Below are 13,011 nucleotides of genomic sequence, written 5' to 3'. Positions count from 1 at the left end.
CTGTTTCGTAAACAGTGACAATTGAATTGGCTAATGTTAAACTTGTTTAATGAATTTTATGACTTTTACTGTATATTAATATATTTTAAAACAATGAATTCTAATGATTTAAGATTAAACAATGATTGAATAATTATAATGTGTAGGTAGATCGCAGAATGACGCGTAAAATTGTATAGAATTTTTACGAAATGCGTGGATAGGCAGCTTGTTATACGAGAAAACGTTTTTGAAATGAAGGCTTGATTGTTTTATTGTATTTTAAAGCAATAGTAGCAAGATTGAATAACAATGAACTTGGTATCTTTGGTTGAACACGTGAATGATTTACGTAAAATTATGTTATTATCCTTTGCACAAATGTACGAAACTTCTGATACACTGTGAAGGCAATAATTATGGATTTGATATTAAGGGATTGGGAATGTTGAAGGAAAGACACTTATCTTGTTTGATGAACGACAACGCGGTCGTGGCGAAGTCTTACTGCTGCTGCTTCGCTGCCGGATCCAGCGATTGTCCAGTACTGCGTTCCCTTTTCCTTCCTTTTAGATTGCTGATGCGACGCCGTTATCTTAATGATGACTTGGCACGTCGAATGAGGCGGAACGCGTGTCTGCTGCTGCTTCGCTGCCGGATCCAGCGATTGTCCAGTACTGCGTTCCTTTTTCCTTCCTTTTGGCGGAGATTGCTGATGCGACGCCGTTATCTTAATGATGACTTGGCACGTCGAATGAGGCGGAACGCGTGTCCTGTCACGGTCGCCAAAAAAAAAAAAAAGTATGTCTACGCGAGACACTGTGGCTTTATTCTTTCTTTAATAAAACCAATTGCATTCTTGCTACTTGCTTTAATTATTATTATACAATGGTTTGGTTGTGATTGTTCGTCGATGAATCTTGGAATGTGACCTTTCTCGAAAAGGAAGGTCTTGTCAAAAATGATTATTGGGAGGTATCTTCAGACTGTTGTTGAATGCTGTCAGCGCGCGGTGCCGGTAGTAGTAAATGTTTTGGCTAGCTTGCTGTGGCGAACGCGTCAGGCGCCGCGACAATCATGTATTACAATTCCGTTGAGGTGATTTAAATATCAAATGCAAACTATTTTTTCCATCATTTTCAATTAGTGGATTATTATTTTTGCGGAATGGTATGAAATTTTATACGAGCAATTTTTGTATATTAATAAATATATAATCTGAATCTCGGAAACGGCTCCAACGATTTTCATAAAATTTAGTATACAGGGGATTTCGGGGGCGATAAATCGATCTAGTTACGATTTATTTTCAGAAAATGTTGTTTTATTCGTGTTTTCAATAATCAACTCTTCCCGACATCTATTGGCGAATAATAATACTATTTTTTTTAATTGAGGGCAACTAACCACTTTAAAGACACAACAAGATGGCGTTATCAAATAAAACCGGTCATAATCTAGTAATAAGATAATTACCTATTTTTGCTGAAAACTGATTTTGAAATAAGACAATTTCAAGTTGTTAGCAGTAAATGTGTTAACCCTGTAAAATGCCCCTATTTCCATTTACGACTTCTCGTAAATCGTATGACTTTTTGGGGTTGAATAAATTTTCGTTTATCCCTTATATTGTAGCTTATACTGTTGACTTAGGATACGAATGAACGGTTCTGTGTAGTGTGGGTATACAAGTTGTCGGGTTGATATGATCGTCTTGTCTATTCCAACAGCAAACCAGTAATTTGGCTCTGAACAGAACTATTCTTTGATCTTTAAATTTTTTCCCCCCTCCCTAAACGTTGATAAGCTAAGGGACATTCCAGCTTCGCGTGTACGGGTGGGTGAGCTCACGGGCTCAACCTGAGAGAACTTGCCAATCCTAGCCATAGTAAGAACAATGCTTCGCTGAATCTACTGCCGGATCGGAATATCGCTATAACACTGAGAAGACCCGGCGAAGAACCGAGGTCACTGGGTTGTGTTTATGTCGTACTCCAAGAGTTCGTCGACAACGGTGACCGATATTTGAGTGCTCAAAACTACCGTGAGTGGATCCGGAGGATTTTATGTGCCAATGTTATGATGTGCCCGTCTTATAACGAGGCCCACAGTAAGTACAAAATGTTCTACGTACGAGTAGTAGACAGGCATTTAAAATGTAACAAATAGTGGTTGACAGTTTCTTTTTGTCGACAATATTAAACAATACTGGAATAGTAGTTTTCGACTAATGTTGAAGTAATGTTGAAGTGACGGAGTAATGTTTGAAATACAAAAGTATTATTGTCGCTACCTTTATGCTTGAATGCGATGCGAATTATTATCGGGTGAGTCTTGAGTCCATCGAGTCCGCCAAGAAATGCGAAACAAAATCCTCGGATATAAAAATGACTGTTTTATTTTAAAGCAACAAACACACAATTTTTTATAAGTAATTCTACAAGTTCTAATAGTGTCGTTTAAATAATGTTAAATTATGTTATGTTTAATTCTTTAAATAACGTAAAACGAATCTAAAAAGTCTACAATACTTATGTATTTTATAAACAATCTGATGCTTTTAATAAAATGTTAATTTGCACTTAAGCCCAGGCAGCGTTCATTAAGTTAAAGATAGTTTTTTTTTTTTTTTTTTTTTTATGATTGAAGGATTACTGGTGGCCCGGAGGCCTTTCCAGTTTCACCAGGACAGGTGGGCGAGCAAAGGCTCAGCCAGGAGGGGTGGGATTTGCTAACAGCTACCCGAGCGCCTCCGAAGGAGACCTAACAGCTCAAGAGCAGCAGCTTCGCGAATGAATCTACTACCGGATCGGAATCGCGACCCGCTGAGAAGATCCGGCGAGAAACTCAGCGAGCTGATTCATGGGTTAGGTTGCACGGCGAACTCTTTGTCGAGTTCGACGAGTACGGTTACCGAGGTCCCTAAGCCTGCTCCTAGAGCTGAAGGCGTCTAGTGCGAAGGTTATTGGATCTGATGGATCCGTAAGGACGTGTCTAGGGCGTCGACGGTGACTGGCTCCTGCATGATCAGGATTCGGGGAGTAGTCAGCGGCGGCTACGATAAGGCGATTATCATGACGCATAGCCTTATCGAAGTACCGTTCCGACGCTGACTTCATGTATTTCTGTATAGATTCGAGGCCCAGGTCGTCGTGTAGGTCAACGTTCCTCACGAACCACGGAGCTCCGACGGCTAACCTGCAAAAGCGGGATTGTAGAGATTGAAGGGTGTCTATGTGCGTGCGGGCCGCGTGAGCGAACACCACACTCGCGTAAGTCATGACGGGCCTTATGCAAGTTTTGTAAAGTGTCACCTTGTTCCGAAGGGACATTTTACTCCGCTTACAAATCATGGGGTAGAGTCTACCGAGAATAAACGCGGCACGGTCACGGACTGATTTTATATGCGGGCGGAATGTCATCGATGCATCCAGGGTAACGCCCAGGTACTTGACCTTCCTGGCCCAGGGTATGGATTGACTAAAGAGAGTAATCGGGGGTGTGAGATTCCTCCTCCTAATACGGGAGGAAATCCGTGTGGAGCTTCCCCTCTGAAAGAGCACCGCAGTACTTTTCGCTGGGTTGATGTCTATGCGCCATTTTCGGAACCACTGTCCTAGGGCTAGGGCTGCGCTCTGAAGCTTCTTCGCGATTAGGGACTTGTTTCTACTGGAATAGTAAACAGTCGTGTCGTCGGCGAATAAAGCTAAATGGGTCGGCGGCGACCGGGGAATATCGTTAACGAATAAGCTAAATAGGAGGGGTGAGAGGACAGAGCCTTGCGGGACTCCAGCTGTGAGAGGTCGTGGGGAGGAGCGGGTTCCCTCGACTCGATATCGAAAAGAGCGGTTCGACAAGAAGTCCCGTATGATGAGCACGAGACTATCCGGCACACCCATGTTGAATAGTTTGAAAATCAAACCGTTGTGCCAGACTTTGTCGAACGCTTTTGCGACGTCGAAGAAGAGAGCTCCCGTGTATAACGGTTTTGGTCGATTAAGCCCCACAAGAATGTGCTCCGTGAGGCGGTGCACCTGTTGAACGCATGAGTGATTTGTACGGAATCCGAATTGTTCATCGATGAGAATGCCCTTGGATGAGACGAAGTCTCTGAGGCGTATGTAGAGCAGACGCTCATACAGTTTGCCTAGAGACATGAGGAGGCTAATCGGGCGGTAGCTCGTCGGATGATTTTTTGGTTTACCGGGTTTATGTATGCCGATAACGTCCGCTTCTTTCCACACCGCGGGAAAGATACAGTTCGCCATAGCGGCATTGAAAATAGATGCCAACATCACGATGAGTTGGACGGGTAGAGCGGTTGCGAGGACGTAGGTCTTTGATCAAGTCTTTAACTTCCATCGGGGTGACGGGTGGTAACACATCAGAGGGTGGCAAGGAGGCTCTGCGTTCTACCTCACTGTCTACTAATTCTACATGAACAGGGTCCACGGATTGAGTGCTGGGCGTGCACTGGGTTTGCAATGTATCGGCCAGCAGCTCTGCTTTTTCGTCATCATCGAACGCCGTGAGTCGGCCTGAGGGGCCTACGAGGGGGGGCATAGTTACTACCGTATCCGATTTGAGAGTACGAGCTAAGCGGTAGTAAGACCTTTGGGAGGGCGCGAGTCCTTCTAAGAAATCAGACCATCTGGCATCTCGGACTTCGGCGATGCGAGACTTTACGTCGCGTTGTAGGGCACGCATTCGAATACGATTTTCCGCGGTAGGATACCTGTCGTAGGCGCGTATCGAGGCGTTCTTAGCTCTAAGGAGTTCCCTAATATCGTCGGACAATTTGAAGCGGTGAAGGAAGTCCTCCGCTACAACTTGTTTCGATGACCTATCTAATGTCGAGGTGATGTGTGACGTTAAGATGTCTATGGCTTCAGCGGTATCCTGAGGAGACGGGGTAGAGTCCGGGCTAAACGGTAGCGATGGTGGATCAGATTCAGCCAGGCTGATGCCCAGCGTGTGCCAATCCACCACAGTCCTCGTGACGGGAACGGAATCGGGAGCGCGACCGAGCTTCATAACGACGGGACGGTGGTCTGAATCTAACTCTGAAACTACTTCGATCGAGTGTAAGCGCAGAGTTACGTTTTTTAATAACGCTATGTCGAGTATATCCGGGCGATGCGCGATATTTAGCGGGTAGTGAGTCGGGATTAGCGGAGCGACGATATCGAAGGCGAGATTATCGACTAACGCGTCAAGCCGCCTGCCATTCGGGGTTGTGGTGTGTGAGTTCCACCTAATGTGTTTACAATTTAGGTCGCCAGCCAGAATGACAGAGCTCCCCATGCCGAGCAGCGCCTCGATATCACTGCTTAGAACGATCTTATCCGGTGGAAGATAAACGGACGCGATAACGATCGGCGCGTGTCCCGTCAGTGAGATTCGGCACACTGATGCTTCGATATTAGCGAGCGCGGGAGGATCGAGTGGGACGCAATGCAGGGCTCTTCTATAGTAAATGACGGTACCACCACCACGAGCAGAGAGCCTGTCGTTCCTGACCATGTTATAGTTCGCGATTTTAGGGTCACGGCGCGCGGGCTTAAGTAGGGTCTCCTGCACTAAAAAGATATCAATTTGATGGTCACGCAAAAAGTCAGAAACCTGATCACGTTGATTTGCGAGACCGTAAGCGTTAAAAAATCCTATCGTCATGGATAGGGGCTTTATTCTACTTATATACGCCATTGATTACCGGCGGAGTGAGGGGAGGACGTACGTATTTAATGACGCGTATACGTCGGCGTATTCCTGCACAACGGCGATAAAGTGTTGTGCAGTGGAGGCAGCGCGAATGGCGTCGCCCAAAGCGTTAACGCGCTCAAAGTTGATCGACTGAAAGAAGTCGATCGCTAAAGCGAGATTGTCGGACGCGGTCGGAGGGCAAGTCGCGGGAGAGGGACGAGTCGCGGGGGCGGGACGAATCGCGGAGGAGGGAGTTGTAGCCGTGTTCATGTACGGCAGCGGTTTCGCCCAGGCCGAGACACTGGGCACCGGCGCCGGAACGAACGCTGGCTTAGCCTGCGACACAGAGGGTGCCGAGGCTTTGATGTCTGGGCCGGAAGCTCGGAGGCGGTTTTGGCGGGCGACGCGGCGATTTATTTTCGGGGCTCGGGGGCATCCGCGGTAATTTGCGGGGTGACCCTGTGTTCGACACAGGACGCAGCTAGGCGGTTCTGTCGCGGTTTTTTGATCGCGAGTGCATAGGGCCGTGGCGTGATCGCCTAAGCACTTGACGCATCGGGGGCGCGCGTGACAGTTACGGGAAGAATGCCCGTATAATTGGCAGTTATGGCACTGGCTAGGTGTGCCTTTCTTGTGTGGGGTTTCGACTGCGATTCCGGAAAGGCTACAGACCGTTCGGATGTTGAATATTTGCTTACCCTCGGGGGTAGGCTGGAGGGCGACGAGAACCATATTATATGGCTCCCTTCCGCGGCCTGTGTGCATGCGGTGTACGGAGTTAACCGGTAGGCCTTGTTCGAGAAGGTCGGCCTTGACGAGCTCGGCATCCAACTCTTTAGGGATTAAAGATAGTGTAGGACTGACGACACATCTGAAATAAATAAAAAGTTTAAACATTTAAATATCAAAATCACTTCCAAAGACAAAAAAACAGGCGGCAAACAAGATATTGTGATTCAAGGGTAATGGCTTCTAAATATAATACAAACGATACTAAGTTTTATATTTGTTATATTATATGTACTGTTATACTAAATGGTAGGGCGTCTTGTGAGCCCGCTTGGGTAGTTGCCATGAACCTGCCTATTTCTGGTGCGAAGCAGTAAAGTGTTCTGTTTGAAGGGCGAGACCTTCTTTATACGTATTGAGAGTACAATTGAGACTCAGACCTTATGTGGGTGGGTGGCGGCTTTTACGTTGTTATATCTGTGGTCTTCGATAGCTTTTAATATCGGGTTAACTGTGAATTCATTCACACGTTAACATGATAAAAATAAATATAATTTTCAACAAAAGAAACACGCTCAAATAACAAATAGAAGTAAAATTTAATAATTTTTTTAGTCTATTAATTACTCGTCAGGATATTAGAGCGAAGTTATAAAATTATTGTATTGTCATCGTTCCTACTCGTAATGCGTGTGCAAGTTTTTATGATAATCGACAATTTACTTTGATCGGTCGTGAAGTCGGCGAAAATTGCGTTTAAAGATTCCGTTACATACAAACATGTATACATATCTTTTTTTTTCCTACCTAAACTGTTAGCCTTGAGAGGCTATGCGTAACCTAGCAAGTACGTGAAGCTCACGGGGTTTTAGCCTAGGGGCGTTGCTAACACTAGCCCTAGCAAGAGCAGTGTTTTGTAGGATCTGAACACTAGATCGGAAACACGACCCACTGAGAAAATCCGGCGAGAAACTCAGTGGGCTGTGTCTATGGGGTAATTTACTCGCCAACAACGACGTTTCGACGACAACGGTGAGCGGTGCTTCAGTTTTTTTTTTTTTTTTTTTTTTTTTTTTATTGCCCTTGTAGGCAGACGAGCATACGGCCCACCTGATGGTGAGTGGTTACCGTCGCCCATGGACTTCAGCAATGCCAGGGGCAGAGCCAAGCCGCTGCCTACCGTTTAATACTCTCCACAAGCCTCGTTTGAAGAAGGACATGTCATAGCGCTCGGGAAACACCGTGGAGGGGAGCTCATTCCATAGCCGGATGGTACGTGGCAAAAAAGACCTCTGGAAACGCACTGTGGATGACCGCAGTGGCTCCAGGTAGTATGGATGAACTCTACTCCGGTGGCGGGCGGTGCGATGGTAAAAACGAGATGCCGGTATCATCTCGAACAATTCCTCAGAGCACTCCCCATGGAACATACGGTACAAAATGCAGAGGGAACCGAAGTCCCTCCGCAGACCCAGAGGCTCCAAACGATCCGTGAGAATGGGATTATCGACAATCCGAACGGCCCTCCTCTGTATGGAGTCAAATGGAAGAAGCTGGTATTTGGGAGCCCCGGCCCAGAGATGGGAGCAGTACTCCACGCGAGGCCGGACTTGTGCTTTATAAAGCAAAAGCCTTTGTCCAGGCGTGAAGTACCGCTTCGCTCTGTTGAGGACTCCCAGCATTTTGGACGCCAACTTGGCTTTGCCTTCCAGATGACTCCGAAACTGGACATCGCTCGAAATCTCGACCCCAAGTATCCCAATACTCTCGGAAGGTTGCAGGGATACTCCTTGGAATTGCGGCGCCATGACAAAGGGGTCCTTCTTCGCAGTGAACGCGCAAACTTGTGTCTTTATCGGGTTGAATTGAACCAAGTTCAATTCACCCCATTCGGAGACTCGCCTCAGAGAGTTCTCCACTTCAGACACAAGTTTAGATCGTCTCTCTTGCACCGCGCTCCGAGAGAGACTCTGATGGCCGATATATCGCGCATCCCCCGTGCTGTCATCCGCATAGCAATGCATGCCATCAATAGACAGCATGTCATTGATATACAGGATGAAAAGCGTGGGGGAGAGCACCGAACCTTGTGGAACGCCAGCGTTAATGGTCATGGTATCAGAGCAGTCACCGTCTACAACGACCATGATGCTCCGCCCATCCAAAAAGCTAGCGATCCACTTGCAGAGACCCTCGGGGATTCCGTAAGATGGTAGCTTCGACAGAAGTGCCCTATGCCAGACCCTGTCGAAGGCCTTCGCGATATCAAGGCTCACAGCAAGAGCCTCGCCCTTGCTCTCCAAGGCTTCAGCCCACCTGTGAGTAAGGTATACGAGAAGATCGCCAGCTGAGCGACCGTGACGGAAACCGTACTGTCGGTCACTGATCAGCTGGCGATCTTCAAGATACTTCAGGAGTTGTATATTTATTATTCGCTCCATCACCTTGGAAAGCAAGGAAGTTATCGCGATAGGCCTATAGCTCGATGGGTCCGACCGGTCACCCTTCTTGGGGATAGGGTGGACGTGGGCGGTCTTCCATGAAGACGGAACCCTGTTAGCGCAATAAGAGAGGCGATACAGACGCGTTAGCGCAGGCGTCAGCTCAGGGGCGCACGTTTTCAGAACCACTGCGGGGATGCCGTCTGGCCCACTCGACTTATGGACGTCCAGGAGTCGGAGTTCCCGCCTGACTGCACACTGTGTAAAGCAGATCTCCGGCAGGGAACTATCACACCGGGGGATGTTCGGTGGTGTGGCACCCCCGTCGTCCACGGTCGAGTTCGAGGCGAAGAGTTTGACCAGAAGGTCAGCCTTCTCTTTCGCACTATGGGCCAGACTGTCATCGGACTTTCGCAGTGGTTCAGTTACCTAAAAGCACCGTTAGTGGTTCGGGAAGAACCGAAATGACTTTTTTAGAGCGACGTCGACTGTTTACCATTCGGTCCGCAGGATCGGGTATGAAGTTTCCGGCAGCCACGGCAAGAGGGTTTTCGTGTCGTACCGCTTTCTCAAAGTAGCGCACTGATGCCGACGGAAAATACTTACTGATGGAGTCAAGCTCCGGGTCATCATTGAGATACACGTTTCTCATGAACCACATACATATCAAGCTAATAAAACCGTGTCAAAAGTATTAACCTCGGCAAATGTGTCGAGAGAAATGTTGGTAAATACGGTAGCTATACCGAGCGGTTCTGTGGCTCTGGTTAACATGAACAACAGCATTTGTCGAATATTTTTATCATTATGGTTTTCCCAACCGCATGAATATATGGCGAATCGAAAATTCTCACTCTGAAAGCATATTGTGATTATCGTTAATTATTTCTACAGCTCGGTAATTTCATTTCAATTAGCCGTTTTATTGAGATAAATACTCACCCTTTCCATAAGAAGATTGCTGTAATAGCATGGCATAAAAAAGTGAAGTATACATCCAAAAAAGAAGTATGTAAACTCTATATTAAATTCTCCCCGCCGCAGACTCTTAAACAAAGTAGTAACGTTAAGTATTATAGTAACTTTTGCTCCATACCAATAGTACTTAAGTACAATAATAATTTCAAAAAGAAAATTAAATAAATTATAAGGAGAAAAATATTTTATATATTTAGAAACAAATAGGTGATTTTTTAAGATATTTCAGAAATTTATTTGCAATAACAATTTTATTCGACTTTATGCACATTTTTTGATTGGTTAAATCATTTTGTGCTGATTCTTTATTTTTTATTTAATCACTATTCCTTAATAAAAGCACAAAAAGGATATAGCATAAGGAACTCCGTTTCAACTGGGAGTGCAAGAGACACAGCTGGGCCTAAATTAATAGGCACAGGGACACTTTAGGATACAAGGTTGTTTTTTCTTTGAAAATCAATATTTATCAAATACTTTAAAAACGCTTTTGTGAAAAAAAAAACATAGTTATGTCATCGCAAAAACTATATATATATATATTTTTTTATTTTTTTATTGCTTAGATGTATGGACGAGCTCACAGCCCACCTGGTGTTAAGTGGTTACTGGAGCCCATAGACATCTACAACGCAAATGCGCCACACACCTTGAGATATAGTTCTAAAGTCTCAGTATAGTCATAACGGCTGCCCCACCCTTCAAACCGAAACGCATCACTGCTTCACGGCAGAAACAGGCGGGGCGGTGGTACCCACTCGCGCGGACTCACAAGAGGTCCTACAACCAGTAATTACGCAAATTATAATTTTGCGGGTTTCATTTTTATTGCACGATGCTATTCCTTCACCGTGGAAGTCAATCGTGAACATTTGTTGAGTACGTATTTCATTAGAAAAATTGGTACCCGCCAGCGAGATTCGAACACCGGTGCATCGCTCGATACGAATGCACCGGACGTCTTATCTTTAGGCCACGACGACTTTTAATATAAAATATCAGCTTACCTCTACAACTTGAAAAGCACTTAGTGGCATTGAGATTGTGGTAATTTTCATATTATATTCATATAAAATAGAAAAGTTGACCTTGATGAAATTCACAAAGCTGTAATAGAAAAATACTTAAATGAAAATGAAGCGATTAAATTCCGATTAATCGACAAATGAGTCGTCTATTATCAAAGGCGGCAATCTGTACATTTGGACAAAAAAATTTTATTGATATGTCAATACAGATTTATTTGAATATAATCGTCTCCTTCAAAGAATACGGTTCAAAACCTGCATTAAATAAAGGTTAATAGTTAACCTGTTATTTATCTAAGATGCCGTTCCGAAGAGTTTTGTGACTGCCAATGGAATACAAAGTCAATAATTCGTTTTTCTGATTTACCAATCATTGTCCAAAAGTCAGATTGCCGCCTTTGATAATAGTCGACTCAAATACCAACATACCCGTACAGCTCCTGCAGCTTGGATATTATCACTTTCAATTCCTTGGCAATAATTCTCGGGTTTTTTGTGTCCGAAAACAGTTTGGTGATTCTTAGGCTAAGTAAATCAAGTTGTCCACAAGCATGTAACACGAAGATAGGCACTAGAGGATCAAATGCCACAAACAAACTTGAAGCATAACAACCAAACAAAAAAAACACGACAAATAGAATAAAGTAAACAGGAAACGAAGTTTTGTAACTTTCTATAGGTTCTGGGTATGTCATGTCAAACATTGGCTCTAGCCGAAATTCGTTTTTGATAAAGAATCGGTAACCCATAATAATAAAAGCCTTTAGGGGAAAACAAAATGTTATTGCAAATGCTGTGAATAACCAGAATTTGCTCACAATGACTCCCTTTTTAGCATAATTAAGCACTATAGCCTTTTCCTGAGGTGTTAAGCCTTTTGCAATTTCGTAATCCATGTCAATTTTTGCAATGAGACGGTTGAGAGATTTTTGTAAATAAAGCAAAAGACTGTATTTAAAAGTGGTTGTAAATGACAGCATAGCTATAGTTCCATTCTTGCTTGCTTCCATGTATTTACCAAATTTTAAATCGTGGAACAATAAGGATGTGATTAGTCCAGTAGCACAAAATACCGTAAGCGTCATTAGTGATATGAACTGGAGTAGCCAAATTTTATTTCGTTTGATAGATGGATGCGAACGATTCATATGCAATGACATAGTGGTAGGTTTGAAAAGTACTTCGAATTTCAAATTGGAAACCGACATTTCAACATGTGCTCATTGACATTGGAATTGATCGACTGCTCGAGAAATCCGTGTTTCAACATTTTCCAAGCCTATAATTTCTTCAATCGCACAAGGATATTGATTATATTCATGGGGAAATGTAACTGACAAAATGATTGAGCTAATATATTTTTAATATTAACTTCGACGATAAAGGAACAACATCGTGTAATAAATGTCAAAGAAGCAAAAACTGTAACTTGTATTTGTAATTACTGATAATAAGGCTATTATGTAGCTCGCATGAGTAGGTATCGTCACTCTACTTTTTACCTACACCAATAAAAAATATTATAAACATATAAAACTTCAAAAATAAAATAAAAAATCGTGTGTGAACACAGTTGCTTACAGTGATATAAAACCTAAATATAATCCTGTAATGTTGTTTGTAATGCTTGTTTAAGAGTATGTTCTTGGACCTTGTGGTCTAGGTACATAATCTTAAGCTTTGATTATATTAATCTATCAAGCGTAGTAGACCTTATTGTGAGTCCGCGTGAGTTGGTACTATCACTCTGCTAATGTCGGTCACAAAGCCGTTATTCATATCAGTTTCTTAGACTTCGGCAGTGTCACTCAAGATGAATTGAAGATATATTATTGCATTGTTGCGGTGTCGCATATGTACAAAAACAATAAAATTGTAATTAATTTTTTTAACTTGACCAACTTCTATAACACAATATGAGAACCAATAAATTATTCTGTCAATCCCTCGACTCTCTAGATTTCAATTACAGCGAAGACAGAATGTGCTTCATTCCGTAATAATTAATTCAAGTAGTAATCATAACATATCCGTGTACGTGAAGGCATAATAACACAAGAGAGGCACGAGCACGAGTGACAGGTATTGGGTACTTACATCGAGTATCCTTACAATTAGGGTTGAAATACAGCACATTGAAATTTCTGAGGCTT

The 13,011-nt window shown here is 43.8% G+C and overlaps 1 protein-coding gene across 1 annotated transcript; it reads right to left on the bottom strand.

The window, feature by feature from the left end:
* Positions 1-2,416: 2,416 nt before the first annotated feature.
* On the bottom strand, positions 2,417-12,122 carry Or-30 (olfactory receptor 30). The gene is given in 6 exon segments (NM_001098316.1): positions 2,417-2,597; positions 6,536-6,553; positions 9,552-9,707; positions 9,795-9,899; positions 10,838-10,937; positions 11,288-12,122. Coding segments are annotated over 6 exon segments (1,194 nt in total). The 5' UTR covers positions 12,067-12,122; the 3' UTR covers positions 2,417-2,561.
* Between the last annotated feature and the right edge of the window lie 889 nt (positions 12,123-13,011).

This window comes from Bombyx mori, chromosome 9 (genome assembly GCF_030269925.1).
Source record: "Bombyx mori chromosome 9, ASM3026992v2".
Classification (NCBI taxonomy): Eukaryota; Metazoa; Arthropoda; class Insecta; order Lepidoptera; family Bombycidae; genus Bombyx; species Bombyx mori.
Note: the sequence above shows the minus strand (reverse complement) of the source record. Positions and strands in the feature narration are given on the sequence as shown.